Raw genomic sequence first — 24,900 nt, forward strand, 5'->3', positions numbered from 1 at the left:
AAGAGTATTTTAGTAGACACTGCCAAATTATCCTCCAAAATGTCGAACCAGTTTATAATCTCACCAGTGTATGAAAGCAGACGTTTCCTCACTCTCTAGCTAGCACTGGGCAGTCTTTCTGTTTTTTAAAAAAATCTTTCCATCTTATGTAGATGGAGAGTTCTGAGATTGAGCAAGTAAAAAGTAGAATGTCTAGATAAATTTGAATTCAGATAAAAGATCAACCATCTTCATCTGTGAACTGGCTTCCATGTCTGGTCTCTCCTTTGGTATCACCAGTGAAGATCAGTGATCTTCTCTGATTATCAACACTTATTGTAGACATTTTTTTCATCCTAAACGGATGAGAAATACTTGCTATTTAAATTTGCATATTCTTAAGACTTAGTGGGATCAAGGGAACTTGCCTGGCAGTCCAGCAATTAAAACTGTGCTTTTCAATGCATGGGACTCAGGTTTGATTGCTGGTCTTCTCTTCTGTCTCCGTCTTTTCCTTTTTCCTTCTTCCTTACTTCCTACCCATCCTTCCAGACTTCTATTTAGTGATCAAGAGTAAAAAATTTGCTAGAATTATTAAAATTGAAATATAGAGGTAAACATGCAAACAATGTGATTGGAAGCTACATCTTCTAAGAGAGTGCACTGTGATTAAAATGACTATTCTTTATCAGTTCTTGACTTTAGGGAGAAGAAAAAAAATTTTTAACTTTTTTCCTCCCAACATTAAAGAAGTCCCCTTTATTACGGAAAATTTTAAGCACTTATAAAAGTAGAGAGAGTAATTCCCACGTCCCATTGCCCAACCTCAGAAATGATCAACATAGGGTCTATCTTGCTTTATCTATGTGCCCTATTTTCTTCTACCATCTCCCATTTCCCCAGATTCAAAGCACATCCCAGGAGATTCCTAAATTCATTTGAGATCCAGAACTTTAGGATTTCGGGTTTCTGATCGTGTTTTACAAGTTCTTTCCAGAAAAATATTTACTCATGTTTTTTCTAGCTAGTCCCCGTATAATCTCATTTTCTCTTAATGTTTCAACCTTAAGAATTTGAAGTCTATAATTTTTTTTTTTTTTTTAAACCAAAGACAAAAATTAGCTATGGACATTTGGGGTAATGCTAAGGAGTAACTACCTGAAATGTCCTCTACTAGAAATTTCAAATACCTTTTCAATATTCCATCAAACAGGACTCAACACCATAATTTTCTTAGATTTTCTTACATGTTACTAATTTTAAACACCAGAATTTTCTTACCTGTTTCTTATCTCAGTTTCACATTCATGCCACCTGATGTTCATATAGTCTTAAATTACTCTATTTAGTTAAAGAAAGGAGATTTGAGGAGTATTTAGGCATGAGCATCAGACAATTAAAAATGCTGAGACTTTGAATATGAGAAGTATTATTGAGGCAGAAAGATGGTCTGAGTCACATTGTCCGTCGACTCAGCATCTAGCTACAGTCCCTTAATCTCCTACCTATAAAATATGGATAGCAGCGCCGACCACATTGCTTAGAAAAATAAGACTTATACTTTGATCTTTAAAGAAGTGAGTTGCCTAATTAGATGTTCCCTTTAATTATTCTTCATGTTTATCTCAATGAATTAATCTTTGGTTGGCTTCCCTGATAGCTCGGTTGGTAAAGAATCTGCCTGCAAGGCAGGAGACACCGGTTCGAATCTTGGGTTGGGAAGATCCCCTGGAGAAGGGATAGGCTACCCACTCCAGTATTTTTGGGCTTCCCCGTGACTCAGTTGGTAAAGAACCCATCTGCAATGTGGGAGACCTGGGTTTGATCCTTGGGTTGGGAAGATTCCCTGGAGCAGGGAAAGGCTACCCACTCCAGTATTCTGGTCTGGAGAATTCCATGGACTGTATAGCCCATGGGGTCCCAAAGAGTTGGACACGACTGAGTGACTTTCACTTTAATCTTTGGTTAATATTCTCTTCTATTTGTAGAAGAATGAGGAGGTAGAAATCAAGACATGGTAGAATATTTTTAAAGTTTTTATCATTCTAAACAGAATTCGCCACTTAAATGTTTAAAAAATATTTTGAAATAAAATTCACATAGTACTCACCAAAATCATTGTAAAAATGTACAATTGAATGTTTTTAATATATGCACAAGATTGTGCAATCATCATCACTAATTCCGGAAAACTTCATCACCCCAAATTGGAAATCCCCTTTGCATCACCTAGCACCAACGAATCAACTGTTTTTTGTTTAACAGATTTGCCTATTCTGGACATTTCTTATCAATGGAATCATACAGTATGTGGCTTCTGTGTCTGGCTTCTTTCATTTGGCATATGTTTTCAAGATTTGTTCATTCTGTAGCACAATCAGTACTTATTTCCTTTTTCTGAATGAATACTATTCCATTGTTTAGATATACTTTTACTCATTCATCCATCAGTTGATGAATATATGGGTTGTTTCCTTTTTGACTATCATGCATAATGCTGCCATGAACACACACGTACATTCAAGTTTTCATGTGAATGTTTTCATTTCTCTTTGGTACACATCTAGGAGTGTAATTGCTGAATCATTAGAGTAACCAATCTTAACTCTGAGGTATAGCCAAACATTTTTCAAAGTGGCTGCACCATTTTACATTACTGTCAGCAATGTATGAGGGTCACAATTTCTTCATATCCTCACCAACTTACTTTTGGTTTTGTTTAAAATTATAGGCATCCTGGGGTGTAAAATGGTCTCTTGTTGCTGTTCTGCTTTGCATTTACATAATGACCAATGATGTTGGACATCCCTTCCTGTACTTACTAGCCATTTGTATTTCTTTGGATAAATGTCAATTCAATCCTTTGCTCATTCAAAAACAGGGTTGTTGTTGTTATTTTGATTATAAGGATTCTTTGCATACTTATGGGAGATCTTACTTAAAATCAACACAGAAATAAGACTTGACAAAGGGCTAGATTGACTCATGATTATGTATTTTAAACTCTTATGTTTATCCATGCATGAAGTCAGAATTACCTCTATGAACTTTAGCTTTATGAATACATTCTTAGGGGCTAATCTAATGGAATAATGGAGGGATGATCTCCCATGTCAGGGTTCAAGTAGAATGGGACTCCCCACGCCCCCATTCTTTTTTCTAATCTATCCCCAAGCCTACTCCTACTCTACACTGTGGGCATTGGGCTAGAGGTAGGGCAAAGCTGAATGATGCCTGGCATAACTAGAAGTGCCATCTCCAACACCCCCACACCCCCAACCAGATCCCCTGGCAGAAATTTCAGACCACAGAGAGTTTTGCATTACCTCCATGTTTATAAATGTCACAACCTAAAAAAATAAAGCAACAAAGTAAAAATTAACCAATCCACCAGGGCAGATAGATTAAAAGTATCTTAAAGTACTAGTGGCTAGTTATCACTCTCCAGAAGGTACAGAATCTGCATCAGGCTCAGGCACGGTTTCCATTTTTAGGAACTTGTAACATATTATTACTATGTTTTCCAAAATACTTTCCTACTCACTGCTGTTCCTAGGTTGCCAAGATGGGTTAGCCAACAAGGCCTTAAAAATTAAGTACCACAAATGGCAACCCACTCCAGTGTTCTTGCCTGGAGAATCCTGGGGACGGAAGAGCCTGGTGGGCTGCCGTCTATGGGGTCGCATAGAGTCGGACATGACTGAAGCGACTTAGCAGCAGCAGCAGCAGTGTTCAGATTAGATGACTCAAAAGTAGAGGGCTGGGATGTCCCTGGTGGCCAGTGGCTAAGACTCTGTGCTTCCAGTGTTGGGGCCTTGGGTTCGATCCACGGTCAGGAAACTAGATCCCTCATGCTAAAACTAAGACCCAGCACAGCCAGAAAAAAAAAAAAAAAAAGTAAAGGGCTCACCATGTGGATTTGAACAAGAAAGCCTGAAGGAGAAGGTAGAGAAATCAGGAGTAGTGTGCAAAATTGCTGCCTACATGCACCCTCTATGTGTCTTTGGAACATGCACAAGGGAGTGAATATTGTTCTATGTGAAAACTAACAACACTGTGGTAGTTAGGCAGAACAATACTTCAGATATGATCTTGGCCATCTGACAGCTTTGGTACGTTACAATGACTGCAAATCAGAGATACATGGTCACAACACTACGGAGATACATTAATTGTAATGAGAGAGTTCCAGGGGCTTCAAGACAAAGAAACCCATCAAGAGGCAGAAACAGCATATGCAGACTACATTTATTCAGTGCTTACTGGACACTGGGCGCATCAGATACAAAAGAGCTGGGATGGGGGAGGTAAAAATTTAATATACTCTTTAATTTTACAACTAATTCTAACTACTAGGGGAAGTACAAAATTGTACAAGTTATACTTTATAATGAAATTTCAATGCCTGTCAAAAGGATAAGCTATACATACGATGCAATACAAATGTTTTAAAATTGTGCTTAACATCACAGAACTACTCCGAAATGGGTTGGTAAAATACCTATACACCATTCATTCTTATTATACACATATATTTCACATTAAAGATTGCTGGTAAAGTACAAATACTTTGACCCCACTGCTGAAAAATCTATGCTCGACAACTATATACAAAGTTCCTCTTAGAAACACTGCAGCATTTGTAGTCCATCTCTCCTTTAAAGTCCACCTTATTTTCAGCTTAGCTTACTATCAAGTTGTCTTCAGAACTGTTTATATTTCTTTTGTCTGATCATCTTCTTCCAGTTTCCTGATTTCATTTTTTAAACAATTTATAGTTTCACGACTTGCTTTTAATCTCTCTTTAAGCTCTGCAATTTCAAAGCTTGTTTTTTTTTTTGCAGCTTCTAATTTTTCTCTGGTTTTCACTTCAAGTTCTGCAACTAAAGAAAACAGACTGTTACAAATTTATTGCATTTTTCTCATATGTCCGAGATATGTCACAGAGTAATAAATGTGACATTCCGTTAGGTCAACGTTTTCATGATGAAATGCAAACAACTTAAGATATGTAACTTTAAACACAGGAGGGTGGGTGAGAAAGTCTGAACTCTCAAGAGAGGATTTAAGATGTTTTCTATCACAAAGAATAAAATTTGGGCCACTAGTATTTTAATTCACACTTAAGATTTTAAGACATAATGTCCTTGTTTTTCTCCATTTACATATTAATTTGGAAATTAGGGAGTATATAGTCCAAGAGACTTCCAACTAATAAGACTTCACTAAAAAGAGTATTCTTAAATTTACGTGCAGGTAAAACTTAAATAAACAAAATCACACTGGTAAACCTGTATCTTTTTTTCAAAACAGAGTAGTAACTGTCTAGGCTTGAATTCTAGCTCTACTAGTTGTGCCGCTCTGAATAAGCTATTTTTTTAATCTCCATGCTCATTTCCTCATTTCTAAAATACAGATTATAACTGCAAACACTTTGTGATATTATTTGCTTAAAAGATTTAAAATGAATATCATCTGGCACATAAAAAAACATATTAAATACTATTATGACAGAGGAACATTAAATATTTAAAACATTCTAGCAGGCTACGTAACAAATTACTAAAGAAAAATATCATTTCTGCAAAATAGACTACATTTATTTAAATATTCCACTTGGATAGTGTAGTACCATGTTTTATAGAGAAAATAACGTCTACTATCACCCAACATTTCCACCCTGTAGACATTTCAGTTAATTGCTGCTGATGACTGTTAAGGCACAGTTGTATTTTTGTTAATATAAAATGATCACTAGCTGGAAGCAGCATGGATTGAAGGAAAAAAAACCAAAACCCTTTGAAATCAGAAAGACTTGAGTTCAAATACACCTTTGGTCCCTTACTAGCTGAATGCTGCTATCTCTCTCACTTAATTTCTTCTTTCTGTATAATACAGTTAAAACTTTGTATTTCACAGAGGAGTTAGGATTAAGTAATGCATGTAAAAAGCATCCAACATGTTAAAAACACACAATGTGTTCTTATTTTACTCACTGCTGGTGACTTTCTTTTTGTGACACATTTTGTAACAGACTAAACTTTTACACTGCCAAAACAATCCACATTTTTCTTTGTAATTTTTCATTGCTTTTATTTTTAAAATTATTTTTGAAAATAGAACATACACCTGATACAAAATTAAAAGGCTGAAAATTGTGTGATAAATTCCTGTAAATAGTAATTGTTAGGTTGAAGAATAATTATGCATGTAATTTTGGAAGAATGGCAAGTGACTCTTAGAGGTTCTATTATTAATTTATAATCTCACTAGCATAGTATGTCTGTTCCCCTACTGCATCAACTTTTTGGTCTTAAATAATCTGGAAGGTTAAAAATTATATTTCAGAATAGTTTTAATTTGCACTTCTATTACTTCTGAGATTGATAATCTTTTAATATGTTTAGGGGATATTTCTCCCTTTCTTTTTATGAACTGCCTATTTATCCGTTCCTCTGTTTTCTATTAGGATACTGGCCCCTGCCTTTTTAAAAACTGAGGTATAATTGACATACAACATATTAGTTTCAGGTGTACAACATGAGTCAATGCTTGTATATATTGCAAAATGATCATCACAGTGTCTGAAGTTAACATCTGTTACCATATATAGTTACAAATTTTTTTTTCTTGTAAGGAGAAATTTTAAAATCTACTCTCTCAGCAACTTTCAAGCATGCAATATAATATTATTAACTATAGTCACCATGCTGTAAATCACATCACCACTTATTTATTTTATAACTATAAGTTGGCACCTTTTTGGCCACGCCCCCTCCAACCCCAATCTCTGGCAACCACTAATCTGTTTTCTGTTATTTTCGAGCTTTTTTTAAAAAGAGTCTACATATAAATAAGATTACACTGTATTTGTTTTTCTCTGATTTATTTCACTTAGCATAATGCCCTTGAGGTCCATCCATGTTGATGCAAATGGAAAGATTTCTTCTTTTTAATGGCTGAATATTATTCCAGTGTGTGTGTTTGTGTGCATGTGTATGTATGTACGTATGTGTGTGTGTATAAAAAATACTTCTTTATCCAGTCATCTATTGATGGACACTTATGTTGTTTTCCTATCTTGGTTATTGTAAATAATGCTGTAATGAACATGAGGTGTATATATCTTTTCAAGTTAGTGTTTTGTTTTGTTTTTTTTTCCCCTGCAGAGCCATATCCAGAAGTGGAATTGTTGGATCATATGGTAGTTCTACTTTTATTTTTTTGAGGACACTCCACACTGTTTTCCATAGTGGCTGCACCAATCAATATTGAATAAGGGTTTCCTTTTCTCCACATCCCTGCTAACACTTGTTATTTCCAGTCTTCTCGATTAACAGCCATTCTAACAGACATGAGGTAATATCTTTGTGGTTTTGATCTGCATTTCCCTGATGATAAGTGATACTTAGCATATTTTGATATCTGTTGGCCATCTGCATGTCTTCTTTGAAAAAATATCTATTTAGCTCTTCTGTCCAGTTTTAATTGAATTGTATGCTTTTTTTTGGCTATTGAGCTGTATGAGTTCTGTATATATTTTGGAAATTAACTCTATCAGATACATGATTTGCAAATATTTTCTCCCATTCAGTAGGTTTCCTTTTGATTTTGTTGATGTTTTCTTTTGCTCTGAAGCTTTTTAATTACTGGTTATTGGCCTTTTAAAATGATGTGCAGGAGCTCTTTACATAGAAAAGAGACAAGTCATTTGTGATAGAAGTACAATATTTCTTTTCATGGCTTGTCTGTCTTTAGACTTGGTTGACAATGCAGAAATTCTTACCCCTTTGCTCCCCTACTCTCTCCATAGCAATTAAAAGACACACATAGAGAGAAAGCAGGCTTCCCCGGAGGCTCAGAGTAAAGGCTCTGTCTGCAACACAGCAGATGAAAGACAGGTAGGCTCAGTCCCTGGGCTGGGAAGATCCCCTGGAGAAGGAAATGGCAACCCACTCCAATATTCCTGCCTGTGAAACCCCATGGACTTCTGGGCTTCCTTGGTGGCTCGGATGGCAAAGAATCTGCCTGCAATGAGGGAGAGCTGGGTTCTATCCCTGCATTGGGAAGATCCTCTGGAGGAGGGCATGGCAACTCACTCCAGTATTCCTGCCGAGAGAACCCCCATGGACAGAAAAGCCTGGTGGACTATAGTCCATGGAGCCACGAAGAGTTGGACACGACTGAGCGACTAAACAGCAGCAGCGTGAGAGGCACATTGATGGAGGCTGGGACACAGACATGGGAGACAGACAAGAAAGAAAAATGCAGGACAGTGTCATGAGGTAATCAGGGAGCTATAAAGCAGAGAGGATTCATACCAAGGGGAAAGAGTGTGTATATATATATATATCAAGGAATGCTTCTTGGCAGAAGTAAATCTGAACTGAGTTTTAAAGAGTAAGATAGGAATTAGATGAAGTGGGACACAGCAGGCCTTAGAGACAGTATAGAAAGATTTGGGAAACAACAGGACTTTATGACTGTAACAGGTAGTTTTAAATCTAGTCAGGGAGACTTAATTTAAATCATCTGTCAGAGGACAGCATTCATTGTAGATACAGATCTTTGTTCTTTGATTTAGTCATCATACTTTATTTTTGACAAATCATAAAACTGCCAAGGGTACCATATACTGGAGAAATGGGTTAATTAATGATGAGATCCTAGAACATTTAAAAACTTGTTCTAGTTTTCTGCTTCCTATATACTAAAATGTTTACACATACATTTAAGATGTATATATGTGTGTGTCTGTGTATGTATGTATGTACATGGGTGTGTTCAGTTGTGTCCGATTCTTTGAAATTCCATAGGCTGTAGCATATATAAATATATATAAAATTTCTATTTTAAATTTCAAATGAAGCCTCAATTTATAGTAAATCAATCCAAAGAAGAATTATTAGTTTTGCAAAGCAAATGTAACACACTGGTTAGAAGCACAGATTATAAGACTTTTTACAAAGAGAAACAACAGCTTATTGGTTAAGCGCACAGACTGTGTGTGTTTACATCCTGGCTCCGCTGAGTGACTTGGGGCAAGATCAAAACTCTCTATGCAAAATGGGGTTAAGGGTGGTACCTCCCTCTGAGGGCTATTAAGGGAATTCCTAAGGGCTTCGCTTGTGGCTCACCTGGGAAAGAATCTGCCTGCAATGCAGGAGACCTGGGTTCAATCCCTGGGTTGGGAAGATCCCCTGGAGAAGGGAAAGGCTACCCACTCCATTATTCTGGCCTGGAGAATTCCATGGATTATATAGTCCACAGGGTTGCAAAGAGTCAGACACGACTGAGCAACTTTCACTTCACTTAAGAAATATAAAGCACTTACCTAGTACATATAAGCTCTATTAAGCATTCAATATCAGTTTAGTTATTCTTTGTAGAAGCAACTTCTATTTAAAGCTAGACCATTAGTGCTTAAGTCAATTTCTGCAGGTTTACCAGTATAAATATCTTTATAAACTTTTAGTGTGCTTTATAATGAGCAACCTCTATCCTATTACTCTATCTACAAATATTACAATGCTTTTAGACCCTAAGTTCTGAGGACTGCCTAGGAGACTGGGCTGTACCACTAACTTGTATTAATGCGGGCAAGTTTCTTACCAATGTGTGCCTCAGTTTCCTTTTCTAAACGGATTACCTAAAAAAGTTATTATAGATAAAAATGAGCTTATACATGTACAGATTAGAAAAGTACAAATGGTAAGTACTCAACAAATCTGATATTACCAAATATTGAGTATAATGTTCTCAAATTGGTAAAAGTGCATCTATCTTTTTTTACACCTTTGATTAATATTCCCAAATTGCTTTTCTAAAAGGCCTATTCACATAAACAATTCATGAGAACACAGTGTTCACCACATCCTTACTAGGTACAACTATGAAAGATTTCTTTTGCATATTTGATACAAATATAGCCACCCATTATTATTGGTTTGCACTTTAAAAATTACTAGGAGGGTCAAATATTTTTCTTTTTATTTACTAATCATCTTTCTTCTGTCTGTCCACTCCTTTGTCCATTTATCAACTGAAGTTTACAACTATATTCTATTTTTTTAAGAGTTTTACAGATATTAATCCTTTGTCATATTTTCCAAAAATCTATTTTCTTCTTTTTTTGCCCTTGAAATGCATAAGTTACATATCTTTTGCAAAAAACATTTTTTGTCTTTCAATGTAATTTCTTCTAACACCTCAAATTTAGAAAGTCTTCCCTAGCCAGGACAGACAGTCATTTCTGTAACTTTTTAAATAGGCCAATTAATATAAAAAAAATGTAGGGACTTCCTTGGTGGTCCAATTGTTAAGTCTGCACCTCCAGTGCCAGGGGCACGGGTGTGATCCTCGCTGGGCCATATGCCACACGGTATGGCAAAAAACTCAAAAACAATTAACTCATTAATTAAACTGGAATGGATTAAGTGCTATGAAGCAATGATCTAAATCAAATTTTCTTCTCAAAAGTTATCCACTGTGCCAATACCATTTATAGAATTATCCTTTTCTTCCTTATAGATTTGATGCTGTTAAGAAAATAACCTCAAGATAATACCAAAAATGCAGTTTACTAATAAAAACTTCCCAAGGTTGGGGCTTCCCTGGTGGCCCAGTGGTTGAGAATCCAGCTGTCAATGCAGGGGACACATGCAGACCCCTAGTATGGGAAGCTCCCACATGCAGCGGGGCAACTAGGCACATGCTCCACAACCACTGAGGCTGTGCTCTAGAGCCTCTCTCCCCAACAAGAGACGCCACTGCAGTTAAGTCCATGCCCTGCAATGAAAAGTAACCTCCACTTGCTGGAATTAGGGAAGGACTTCCTGCAGCAACAAAGACCCAGCGCAGCCAAAAATAAATTTGAAACATGGACCAAGGAGTCTAACACGTGAGCAAGTCAGGGGCTCTGTACAAAAGCCAGGTGTGGGGGGAGGTGGGGGTTGGAGCAGATGGAGCCTGGGAGGGGTTTTAGGTCACCCCAGTCAGAGAAGCGAGCGCACAGGGTGAGCAGTGATAATGCCGGCCACCCACCCGCCTTGAAAAAATAAACTAAAAAACAAAAACAAAAACTTTCCAAGGTCATAAAGCTCCACATTAAGCTTTAATATAGCAAAAGTAGTTTGTGGAAAAGTCTTTTTATAAAACACATTTGTTTTTACTATTACACATATATGAATTAATGATATTAGTCCTGTTGAAAACACAGAAATGCAGGCACTTGAATTTTAAAAGAGAATTTTCCTCTATGAATATGAAATGGCAGAAAGATTTATAACAAAGAGAAAATGACCAGTAACAAATTAAAACAGCATATTACTAGTGCTTTTTACCTTTTCGAACTGATCATATACATTTCTGTTTTATGTTCACAACAAAGTAGGTCATATTTTCATATGTAGAAAATGAAGCATAAATCCTTTTAATGAGTGTGACTTGAAATTTTAAATGACTACCAAGTGGCAATTTTAATCAGTATTCAGATCATTTAACTCCCAGTCATGGGTTTCATAAAAACACAAATAAAACACTACTGTAACCATTAATGGTTAAACAGTGATCCCTTTCCCCCACATTCTCATCCCCTCACCCCTTTCTTTTACTGGGTCACTTCTTTCAGCCTACACCTATACTTACTGGGAGAACGCTGGCCCCTGGACCCCAAACCCCGCTCTCCCTACAGCTTCAGGAGCTACCTTCCCTTCACAGGTCAAACCCCAGGACAGGCTTATCCACAGCACCTGGCTCCAGTGTCTCATCTCTCGCTCTCTGGATCCACTTCAACTGATGTTCTGTCCTTACTATTATCCTTCAACTGCCCCATTAAGGTCACCAAGGAATTCCATGTTGGTACCGCCTATTTCCTGGCTCTTATCTTACTTGCCCTATAAGAGGTACACAGCTAATGACTATTTCCTGATGAACCTTCTTCACTTGGCTCTAGGGTATTAATGTGCACCTAGCTTTACTCCCTCCACACTCACATTTATTTATTTATTTTTTTACTAATTTCCTTAGCCGGTCATCTCCTTAATCTCTAAATTTGGGAAAGCCCAGGGCTCAATCCTTGAACCTCTGTTTATCTTCACTTACTCTATTGATACCATATGGCCTCACAATTTATAAGTCCATCTATATGCCCAGACCCCTCCTTGAATACCAGACTTTGAGTACAATTCCCTTCTCAACATCTCCACTTACATGTCTTAGAGGCATTTCACACCCATCATGTACAAACTTTACTCCTAACCTTTCCCCTCAGAGCTGCCTCTCCCAGACTTCCCATCTCTATGAAAAAATTTTTTCTTTGTTTCCTTCTTTGGGCTTCAAACCGTAATAGTCACGCTTTGTATTAATACACCTCCCCCTCTCACATCTTATTAAACCGTCAGCCCCTGGTGCTACTCACAGCTGTCACACCTGGGCGGCTGCAGCGCCCCCTAACTACTCCCCTTTTGCTCTTTTGGTCTACAATCTGCTCTCAACACAGCAACCAGGGGACTGGTCTTTTGAAAATGTTACTCTTATAATGTCACTCTGCTGCTCAACACCCACAAAAAGACTTCACATCTCCTTCAGTTTATAAAAATCTAATGTCCTACGGTCACCCATAAGACCCTGTCTGACCTGGTCCTCTATTAACTTCTTGTTTTTTTTTTCTCTATTAACTTCTGACTTCTTTGGCCTCGCCTCCCACTCTGTGTTCCCTCTACGCCAGTCACACCGGCCTTTCTGTTGTTCCTCGGGTAAGCCAAGCCTGCTCTTACCTCAGGGCTCCTGCCCTTGCTGCCCCTCTACACATAACATTCCTCCCTCATGCAGCCGCAGGCCTCATTTCCCCACTCCTTTTGGTATTTGCTCAAACGCCACAATTTCAGGAAGCCTTCTCTGACCTCATATTTAAAACTCTAACAACCTCCTTGCACCAGCAGCACTCCCTCACCTGCTCTTGGTTTCTCCGTGCCATCCAATCACCACCTAACGTTTGTTCTATTTATTGAATACTTCTCTTCCTTCCACTAGAATGTAAGCTCCATGAAGACAGGGCTTTTGTCTGGTTTAGACACTGCTTTATCTTCTGAACCTAGGACAATGCTTTGGGTAGTACTGGTGCTCAATATATATTATAAGCAAATAAATGAAAGATCAAAGGAACAACTGAATAAATGGTGACATAAATGTCAACATGGGGTTGGTAAATAGGTTTCATCTTGAATGACAAATGCAAATGATTGATACAGCTGCATGAAATGCTGTACAGAGAGAGAGAGAGAGAGATGCTAATCACAGTACACTAAAGTATAATGTTCTGCAAGGTTCTTCAGACTAATCATTAGCAAAGACTAGTACACAGAGAAAATGATTAAGTGATAGGTTAAGCAAGATTAATGACAAGCTACACTTAAATGGAATTAGTGAATAAAAGACAAACAGTATTTCAGAGTGTGTGAGCAGCTATCTTTTACCTTTTTGAAAGTTGGCCTATTCTGAGAACTATTTAAAGCATCCTTCTTATCTGTTGTTTAGTAATACATATTTTGTTTTCTAACTCCTAAAAATTTACCTATACATAATAAAAAAATTTAAAAGTCACTTATCATATAATCCTTTCACCATCACTGAATACATTATTACTCAGGATTAATTATAAACTCATGGCACTTACATTCTGTTTCATGCTTATAGGCTCCTAAGGTAAGTTGACGAGATGTTGTCAATAATTGTTGCATCATTGCTGTTGGGTCTTGAAATATCTAATGGGATAGAATGGAAAAAAAAGCCCTGTAATTTCAAAATCTACAAATTGAAAATGCTTTAAAAACTCTCATTATAAAATCTTCTTACCATTTCATCATAAAACTCTGAAACCACTGTTTTTTTCCCCAGCATTGCATTGGTGTCTGACTGAAACAGCTTTAATAAATGATACAGTGTTACCTGTGAAATAAAAACAGATATGACATCCGTGGATGGTTTTTATCATCATCATATGAGATTATCATTTCTCTAACTGATTTACAGTTACAGAAGTAACTACTAAAGTAAAGCAGTAAATCTATCAAATTCAGGATCTTGTCTCAACTACAACTTACAGTGGCAGATCATCTGAACTGTCTGTACTTTTATTTTCCTATTAGGTATTAACATGTATCCATATCTATTCAATATGAATGCTACAAAGAGGATAAGTAAAGACTGGCTACAAAGCATTCCAGAGTGTGACTATATATAAAAATAACACAAGATACGGCTATGCAAATTAAACTGGGAAATCACTAAGACAAAAAATCTTTTACTTACACAAATGAAATTTGCTTAACTGTGACAGGTAAAGTTTACTAATTCACTGTGAGGAAAAAAGATTTGATTTCAAAAGGAATGATCAATACTAAAATATTCAAGTTTTAAAGGACAAGTTAATTTCTCTGGTGTAATATTAAGATTATAACATAAGTAGCGTAATAAATGAAAAGTTAGCCACTGATAATTCACTTCAGCAAGAGCAACCTCTCTTCAAAATACTTGGAAACAGATACAATAAGACATCAATGGAAAATCTGTGAAGCACAATGTATGATTATTTGAACAAAACAAAATCTAGCAGGTAAAACATCAAGAGTTCATGCTGAAGTTGGAGAACCAACTGAGAGGCCTTGAAGAATTTGCCAAAAAGTCAGCTAAAATCATCATAAAAAGCAGGCATCATATTTAAAGCAGATAATTTCACAAATTTTGGGGATGACAGAAAGCAGATGAGACTACACCAACAGATAAACCATAATGGGGAAATCCGCAACCTAAGAACTTAGGGAAGAAAACTGCATCAGAGGTGAGAGACAGTGGCCCCAGTGGAGCCCGAGAGAGACTGGAAGCCCAAAATCGGCAGGTGTAGAAATCAAGAATGCTTTGGGTGGCTGGATTAGTTAATCTTTCTTCTCCTCTTACTCACAGACAAGAGAGCATATCCTCCTGTGGATCCTAGAATTCCTCACCCAATTAATCATGTATGAAGTAAAAATAAAGATATTTTTAGAGAGCAAAATAAAAATTTTGCTCTGAAAATTTCTTAGGCATCCTTTCTGAAGAAATTCCTCCAGCAAAATGAAAAAAGAAATATGAAGATAAAGGATCATGTGTCATCCTCAGAAGTTGAGAGACACTATCTAAAATTGAAAAATCCGAACTTAGGGATTTAAATACATCACATACATGGGAGTTAATTCCTAGAGGAACTGAAAACAGTAACTGTCGTTCTCCTGAAGAAGGGGTCAGAAATGGGGTAACTTCTATGTTATGGGGTTAAATTATATCCCCCCAAAGATAGTGAAGTATCTATACTTATCCTCAATACCTGTGAATGTGACCATATTTGCAAACAAGAGTCTTTGCAGATGTAATCAAGGGGAAGCCTTGCGGGGGCGCTAGTCCAATATGACTGATGTCCTCATAGAAACGGGAGAGACACAGACGGGGAGGGAGAGACGGCCATGTGACAATGGAGGCAGAGATTGGAGTTACGCTGCCACAGCCAAGGAACGCCTGTGGCTACCACAAACTGGAGGAGGCAGGAAAAGGCCCTCCCCTAGAGGCTCTGGAGAGAGCATGGCCAACACCTTGAAACTGGACTTCTAGTCTCCAGAACCAAGAGAACAAACTGCTGTTTTTACCCATTCAGTTTGTGATACTGTTATGGCAGCCATAGGAACCTAATACAGGAAGCTTGCACATTTTATTTTTTAATCTTTTAAAAACTATATATTATGTGTTTTATAATTTGAGCAGTATTGCAAACTACATTATAAAACTGCCCTTTCCCAAACTTATTCAGATTTTGCGAGGCATTCATGCAGATACAAACAATGAAAAATTTCAAGACAGATGTCTCTAATTTACACTGATGCTTGAAGACTCTTAGAGCAATGAAAATGCCTATACCTGCTGGCAATATTTTTAGGAATAAAACCCTAATATTAGTATCTTGCTTTTAGAAACAACCATTCCTTTTACATAGTGGCTTAATCTGTAATAGGTTACTGGATAACAGAAGCAAATCACAAGTTACCCATGTCTTTCTTTTATAAATTAAATAAATCTTCATATGACTTATTTTCTATGAGTCAACTGAAAAACTATAATAGTTTCATTATACTAAAAGAACACGAGAACAGTTTGGAGTGGATAAAATTCAGGTCCATGTAGATCTACATGAAAACCTATCAGTAAATTAATCCCTGCAGAAGTGCAAGAGAATGTATTACCTTCCCTTCCCAAGAGTAGACTTTGAGAGCTGTCTCATAATGAGGTTACATGATATAATGATTTCTTTCAGAGATGTATTTTCCAAGGAGGGGCAGGGAGGTGAGATGGGGGAAACAGATGAGGAGGCAGACAGGTAAAGCAGCACATTCTCAAAATAAAATGAATTCAAAGCAACTTTACGTTAACAAGAACCTCAGCTCTAACAACATTAACAACTTCTCCCTCTCCCGTCTCTCAATATCTGCCATATTCTGTGCTCTACATTCCCAAATAGACTATTTTGATCAAGGATAGGTGTAGTGTCTGATCTTTGTATCCTGCCCCCCGAGAAGTATCTTGCAAATATATTTAATAATTTTTTTGCCAAATAGAGTATCTGTGAGAGTATCTCAGAAAGACAAGAATGGTAGGAGGTACTGAAACGTTACCACATGGAAGCTATTTAAATAACCATTTAGATGGATCTTCAGGAGGAAGATAAAAACAAACTAATCTATGAATAGTTATCAGGAAAAAGTTCAAGGAAGCTTAATATAAAGTAGAACTTTCTGAAAACTAGAACTTCTCCAAATCTGAACAGGATGCTTCACTTCATGATGGAAGTCAGTCTTCTTTTCTTACTACACTGGAGGGGCTAAAGGAAACTTCTAGGTAGTGGTCCACGTCAACTGGCCCTAAAGCTTACTGTGTACCAAAATTATTTGGGGGTGCTGGCCCCTCTCCAAACCTATGAATCACCATCCAGAGAATGGGGACTAGGTGTCTGAACTTCTAAAAAACACCTCAGGCATTTCTGGCAGAGTCACTGATGAACTAATTCTCTGTATCACTGGCCCAGGTGCTATTCAACTCCTTTAAAAGCACAGTTTTACAAATATAATCAGATAATTAAAGTGTAAATGTTTGGTGCTGAAGGAGTGAACTCAATCTATCAAGATGAAAATTGATGATGATGAATGTTAAAACCCTGAAAGTGGAGTTAAACACCGGCCATACAAATGTGCAATGAAATAGCCTGACTTGTAACTCTTTGTGTTTAACAATAAAACAGGCTTAGTGGTTTTAGTCAAAAGAATAAAGGAAAGAGTGTGACATCTGAATGCAAATACACAGGTTCAAAAACTAGCTCTACCACAATTAACTGTATTTTTGAGCACAAGACTTTATCTCTGAGCCTTAGTATCCTCATCTCTAAAACAAGGATCTCACCAACCTCACCAAGTTGCTGAGGGCTCAAAGTGAAAACCTGTGGGACTTTTTACATTATCCAGCAACAATCTGAAGAAGAGAGCAAATGATGAAACGAATCATGAATAAGATAAAGCTGCTAGTACTGATGACAGTTTGAAAAAGTAAAAAGGCATTCTAGGGTTTTTAACTAAAAAACTGGACACTCCCATTTCAGAGACTGTATGGACTCAACTTGTTTATTACTAATAACCAAAAAATACTAATGAATTTAAGACTTTTTTTGCTGTAATAATCATATAATTCCTATGATTTCTTTCAAATAACTGTTTGTACCATATTCCTTCTTTTTATACTTGGAAAAGAAAAGATTTTTGAAAGGCACTTCATTTAAAAAAGAAAAACCTTAATGCATGGCAAGATATAGCAAGACATAAACTTATATAAAGTATACCTGAATAAATAAATGTCAACACACAGCTTGTATATGTTGTGTAATATACTATTACGTTTTCACAATTACTAAAAAATCCATTTTATATCTACAAAGAGTAACATTACTCACAGGTCTTTCATTAGGATCAATGAAAAATATTTTGATGATTATTTCGAATTCACCCCATCCTGTTTCAGTAATCTCATATGGAGGCTTAGTAACAACTAAAAGAAAGAAAAAAGAAAACAATTCAGAATTTTAAACTGCTGATACAGTTTCCTAGTTCTTTTAAATTTTGTATATTATGAATCACAGAACTACTGTACCTCTTAAAGGATTGCCATAGCTTTCATGTAATTTAAATTGGATTTTCTTTACATATGCTGACATATCCTAAAATACAGAGGAATTAATTAGTTCTGCCATCTACATATAAAAATTAGGACGGAAATACATTGAGCATATGTACTAATTTTATAGACAAGAAATGCCTAAGAAATATGAATTACAACCTGGAGGTTTGTTTTTTTATTTTAAACAAAGGAAGCTTGTGCCGGATTCTTTCATAATTCATCATATATATAAATACATATGCCTCTATTCATTGTGTTGCAAATCCTATGTTTATGTACCTTTGAGTATTATTTGATATATCTCTGTTGATAATACTCAAAATTGATTTTGATTTTCCCATAAAAATGAGTACATTTCTTCCATGTGGTAGTAGAATGTATCATTACTTCATTTTATTGCTTAATAATATTTCATTGTATGAACACACCATATTTTATTTATCCACTTATCAGTTTGGAGACATTTGGGCAATTATGAATAATGTCACAATGAATATTTACATACAAGTTTTTGTGTGGACTTTGAAAGTTTTTTGTCTTTTAATTTTGTTTAATACAGGACAGTATAAATGCTAAAGAAGAAACATTATCAAGCTTAGTTGGTTTCACTATTTTAATTTAGTCTTTTGGTGAAATATACCAAGAAAAGATAAAGAGAAATCAAAGGTCAACTAGAATCTTCTTTGCTCTTGAAATTAAGATAACTTTGGGTTGCATCACTACTTGCTGTGCTGTATTTTGCTCAATTTCAACTCAGGAAGCCTACATTCAACGAGTCACCTTTAAATTGTGGCTGCACTGAGTTCTATGTGGGCATCCCTGGTGGCGCTAGTGGTAAAGAACCTGCCTGCCAGTGCTGGAGATAAGAGCTATGGGTTCGATCCCTGTGTGGAAGACTCCCTAGAGAAGGACATGGCAACCCACTCCGGTATTCTTGCCTGAAGAATCCCACGGACAGAGGAGCCTGAAGGGCTACAGTCGACAGGGCTGTAAAGAGTTGGACACGACAGAAGCAAGTTAGCACGCACGTACTGAGCTGAGTCACTATAAACTGTCCTATATGGCAGTTTAATGTGTGGCATATTGTGTTTTATTTACCTCTAAATTGATCATCTCTTAATTTATTAAACATGACTGAACACAGTGTGGGGTTACTGGGAAGACGATCCTTAAAATTGACACTATAAAGTTATTTTGAATAGTTACTAAATTCCTTCACAAAATGTGTCCCCTCCTTGATAAAGTATAAGTCCAAAATTCTTCTCTCTTACACGTGGTAAAAGTATTTGAAGCAGGAAACCTTTATCATGTTCAAGCTATGAATCTATCCTATGGTACTTGGCACCATTTTCAACTTTTCAGAAGTTAACATCTCTTCATGACGCCTCTAAATGCTTTTTCAGATGTTTCCAGAAGGTGACAAATGATTACAATGATAACATAAATTCTCACTTGCCTTACTGCTTCCACTATATTGGATCAGTAACAGCTGACATACAGAATGAAGGGTTTTAAACAGAGGAATATTTACTCATTCAGTACCCACTGAATACCTATTAGGTACTGACTACATTCCAGGCAGTAGAGATTCAGCCACAAAACCAAACTACCAGCAGCCAGATTATGCAGCAGTTTTGTCTTTCATCTTCTCTGATTATCAAATTATAACTTAAATTTATCATTCCTGAAACACGTGATTACATACTAGGCTATCTTAAGGGGTGGTGATTAGAAGACATACTATGTATACAGGATAGTTCTTGTTACCATTGTTGTTGTTGTTTAGTCGCTAAGTTGTGTCTAGCTCTTTTGCGACCCCACGGACCATAGGCTGCCAGGCTCCTCTGTCCATGGGCTTTCCTAGGCAAGAATATTGGAGTGGGTTGTCAATTCTTTCCCAGGGAATCTTCCCGACCCAGGGATCGAACCCACCTCCTCTGCATTAGCAGGTGAATTCTTAACCACTGAGCCTCTAGGGAAGCTCATAACTTAATTTTAATTAGAAAACAGTTTTGGAAAATTGATTTCTACTAACAAGCATACAAAGATGACAGCTCTTACTTTATTCTTTCAACTTTTGGGGTAACATTTCTACAATGGGCAATTTCTTTTTTAACAAAACTTTTTATTCTGTACTGCAGTAAAGCTGATTACAATGCTATGAGAGTTTCAGGTGAACAGGGAAACGACTCAGCCTTACATGTACATGGACCCATTCTCCCCCAAAGTCCCCTCCCAATAACGTTCAGCAGAGTTCCAAGTGCTACACAGTAGGACCTTGTTGATTATCCTACAATGGGACAATTTTATTATCAGTTTAGAAAATGATATTACAATTTATCTTCAAGCAAAACAAACCATAGCTTCAAAAAGGTTTTAGGAAAAAGAAATATTCACCTCATTTCTATATGGTTTTACATATACTGTCCACTGATGGGTGTGCCCATCTTCTTCTCTTTTCTTTCCAAAATATCGAGCAACATTACCATAAACTATTGGTTTAACGATAGTAACACCCTAAAAGAAAAACAATTTCAACATAAATTAATATTGTATCATTACCCAAATAAACAGAAGGAAAGCTTTGAAAGCCTGATTAAAGAAGTGGCAGGCAGCCTAACAACCTAGGTTTGCACAGACCATGGATTTCCCTTAACAAATCAATTCCAGACAATTAGCCTCATTTTATATTACCACAAATAACTAAACATCACAGTAATTATAATGTTCCCACTTTGAAAACGTCTATTTAAATCATATAAAGTACTTTGAGAATTTCTATTTTTGCTCTGTTTTTTTTTTTTTAAATAAAGAAATAGAAAAGGTTCTTTATTTACAAACTTTAAAGACCAACCAGGAATTAATAGTCACTAACTTTGACTGTCATCACCTGATGGTAATGTCCTTATTAATCAGCTTACAGCAGGGTTTTCCAAAGCACAGTACAAAAATTAAAGGCAGTCTGGAAGATAATTTTTTGGTAGAATAAGGGAAGCATTTTCATTTTATTACTTGTGCTTACTTTAATCTGTATTAGAAAAACCACAACTACAACTAGCAATTCAAATCACAATTTCAAGAATGGTAATGCTTAGGAAGGGACTTTAAAAATTAGATTTAAACAAACAAGTTAAATATTACATTTGAATTCAGATAATGGCAGAGGGACTTGGAGGACTCAAGCTTGATAAACACTTGACTAATGGCATGTTTGCTGCCTTTATGCTCAGTTCTGTGATGCATGTACATGTTTCTGTGCACATTTCAGAACTGTAAAGGCAGATGATGAAAAGGAGAGAGAAAAAAAATTCAGGAGAAAATGCTGAATATTGCACATGAACTTGAGACTAACTGCTCAATAGTAAGAACGTACCTGAAGGTCAAGACCAAGATATATCATATGTAAAAAGTGCTGGGCCAATGTAATCAAGTAATAAGAAGAGGAAAAGCGGCAAACAAATAGAAAAACTTTTTCTTTCCTTTTTTTTTTGTACTTGTTATTCTGTATTGGGGTATAGCTGATTAACAATGTTGTGATAGTTTTAGGTGAACAGCAAGGGGACTCAGCCATACTTACACACGTGTCCATTCTCCCCCAAACTCCCCTCCCATCGAGGCTGGGAGACTTGCACCTGCTATATAGTAGGTTGGTCATAAAGGGAAAAACTTCATTGTGACTAGGCAATCCTCAAATAAATTCAATACCTATTAGCCTAAAGTTAACTTAGAAGAAGGCAAGCAGTTTGTATGGGAATAAAAAAAAAAAAAATTCACAGCAAGTGCACTTTTGGGGCACACAAAGATAGGGCCTCACCTTTAAGGACAGAATGAATAAACAAACACAAAGGAGCACTGACAAGGTGAGTAGATAATAGGTTCCACTGCTCCAGTGTTGACAGGACCTTATAGAGTTCTCCAAATATTTAAAGGGCATTCATTTGTCAGCGGGCTTTCTACTAGGATGAAATTTATCTAAATTGGGAAAAGGTGCTTACGAGATCAGGCAACAATCCGCAAGGAGAAGAAATAGGTCCCTAATTTTAAGTTTTAAATGACTAACACATCCATTTTTGGTGGAAAAGCATTTGAGGACTACAAGCCTAATCTCCTCACTTCATTCTGGACTTACAAGACTTTTAGAACCTAACATGATTACAAATTGAGAAAGCTCTGTAAGTTCTTCTCTGAAAGCTAATCTTATAATCCTCTTTCCTGTTTTCTTTTTTTCCCTTATTTTTTTTTTTTATTATTTTTCAATGTTTTTATAATGCTCTTTTCTGTAGTACTTTCTTATCATTCCAAAATCTGGCCCCAAAGCAGAGGGAAAATATGTTTATGAAACTCCTGCTATTAATTTTACCTGGCCATCTCTTTCCCCTTCCATTTAATTTCAGTAACTTTTGAAACTTTCAAAGTGCCCTCACGTTATAAGAAGCATTAAAGCACTGTGTATGACAACTGCATATACAGCATAAATTTATGTGAACAATATGACATGGAGAAGGATTCTTAAAACCTAGAGCAACTAGATTGGTGCAAAAATTGGGTGATTTCTTTTTGAAAAAATTTTTCTTTCTGTGGTACATAAAAATCTGAAGGGGGTAAAAACCAATGTTATATCACGAAGCAGCTGGTCGTGACATAAAAAATTAATGTGCCAGGTAACGTATTAAAGTGGGAGGGAAATTTGTCACGGTGTCAAACATCACGTTAGGCTCGATTATAACTTCAATTACAAACTAAGAAACTAACGTGTACTGAATGTTGCCTATGTGCCAGGCATCTTCTTTGCCTTGATTAATTAGTATCCTGGCCGTAGCCACGAACTTGGGGAAGTCTTCGGAACTTTTCTATCCGCCAGCTCTATCGTTACCACACTTGTAAATACTGGGAGTAGCCTTTGCAAGGCTGCAATAGGGGCTGAGAGAATCCGGTAAAGCATTCACCCACGTGCTTCCTTAGCGCGGAATCGGCTGTTGTTATCCCACAATAGGTGGGTGCCTCGCGACCCCGATTTACAGGTGACCTGGGTTGGCAGCGGAGGAACACCAAGCCAGGATCTGCCAGCCCTCCAAGTGGCTTCTTCCTTGGCGACGACGTCCCCCCAGGCGCCAAGGATTATGTCAGTTTATTCTGGCTGGGATGGAAGGAAGGGGGTGACACCTGAAGTTGGGGGCCCGATGAAACCACAATTTTCCCTTTGGGGCTCTGAGTCGCCGTCCTCCTAGAAAACCCGGTTTCAGCCTGAGGCAAGAAGGAGCGAGAGGGAACAAGCTGACCCTCCCCAGGCCGGGCTAGAAAGAGCGGGACGAGAAAGATACTCTGTGAGAGCAGGCACCGGCCGCGCACTGACCTTCACTCTCCCGCCGGAGTCAGGCCCAAATTCGGCCATTCTCTTGAACATATTGTCTTACGGTAGAAGCCGCCGCAGCCAGGGAAAGAGACCGGGGCCGGCGGGCTCGCCGCTCCCTCAGAGACCCCACTCCTCCCGCGCGGGCCCAGGAGGAGGGTTTCTGGCCGAAGGAGGACGAGTCAGCGAGACTCCGGTCGCCTAGGAAGCGCCAACTGCTCGCCGCGGACGGCGTCCCGGAAGCCCATTCAGCTCCGCTGTAGGTGAGGTCGGATCTGGAGTGGGCGGCAGCGGCGACGTTGTGCGCAGGCGCAACGAGCTCTCTTACACTGCGCACGCGCAGGGCCGTGGAGGTGGGGTGTCGCTGGACCAATCTCTGTTGGCAGGGTCCGAGGAAGCCAGGAATTTCCAGTCAGCTTGTCGCCGGCACAGACCACCTGGCTTCGCAATGACAGAGAAGCTGGCTGTTGGCGGTGATGCGTTGCCATCGCCAAAGCGTTACAGTTCTGAAATTATGTTCATGAAATCTCGTCTACTCCCCGCTTTTCTTTGCGTTCACCTAGCCGTCTCAGGGGATGACAGAGGATGAGATGGTTGGATAGCATCACTGACTCAATGGATATTTGAGTAAACTCCGGGAGTTGGTGATGGACAGGGAGGCCTGGCGTGTTGCAGTCCGTGGGGTCGCAAGGAGTCGGACACGACTGAGAGACTGAACTGAACAGTCTCAGACTTACATGGTTGCAACGATAATTTATTATTATATATTTTTATTTATTATTTATTTATTTAAAAATTTATTTTATTTATTATAATTTATTTACTGACTTCTTCATCTCTTTCCTTCCTTTTCTGCTCAGTTTCGATTCTAAGATCCCTAACGTGACAACAAACTTCCCCTCCTTTGCCCCTTCTGTGGTAACTAACTACTTTGCAAGTTTTCTTGTTCAATTGCTCAGTCGTGTCTGACTATGCCACTGCATAGGCTGGAATATACCAGGTTTCCCTGTCCTTCACTATCTCCTGGAGTTTGCTCAAACTTCTGTCCATTGAGTTGATGATGCAATCCAACCATCTCATCCTCTGTTGCCCCGCCCCCCCCCCCCCCCCCCCCCCCCCTTTCCTCCTGCCCTCAGTCTTTCCCAGCATTAGGGTCTTTTCCAGTGAGTCAGTTCTTTGCATCATGTGGCCAAAGTATTGGGCTTCAGCTTCCGCATCAGTCCTTCCAATGAATATTCAGGGTTGATTTCCTTTAGGATTGACTGGTTTGATTTCCGTGCTGCAGAAGGGACTCTCAAGAGTCTTCTCCAGCACCACAGTTCAAA

The 24,900-nt window shown here is 37.7% G+C and overlaps 1 protein-coding gene across 1 annotated transcript; it reads right to left on the minus strand.

Annotated features, from left to right (window-relative positions):
- Positions 1-4,208: 4,208 nt before the first annotated feature.
- YEATS4 (YEATS domain containing 4) lies at positions 4,209-23,851 on the minus strand. The gene is made up of 7 exons (XM_061130281.1): positions 23,579-23,851; positions 20,623-20,742; positions 18,199-18,265; positions 18,002-18,096; positions 13,834-13,926; positions 13,655-13,742; positions 4,209-4,862 (listed from the first exon to the last, which is right to left on the minus strand). The coding sequence occupies exons 1-7, from the start codon at positions 23,627-23,629 to the stop codon at positions 4,693-4,695; spliced, it is 684 nt and encodes a 227-aa protein (XP_060986264.1). The 5' UTR covers positions 23,630-23,851; the 3' UTR covers positions 4,209-4,692.
- Between the last annotated feature and the right edge of the window lie 1,049 nt (positions 23,852-24,900).

Source organism: Dama dama, chromosome 3 (genome assembly GCF_033118175.1).
Source record: "Dama dama isolate Ldn47 chromosome 3, ASM3311817v1, whole genome shotgun sequence".
In the NCBI taxonomy this organism is placed as follows: Eukaryota; Metazoa; Chordata; class Mammalia; order Artiodactyla; family Cervidae; genus Dama; species Dama dama.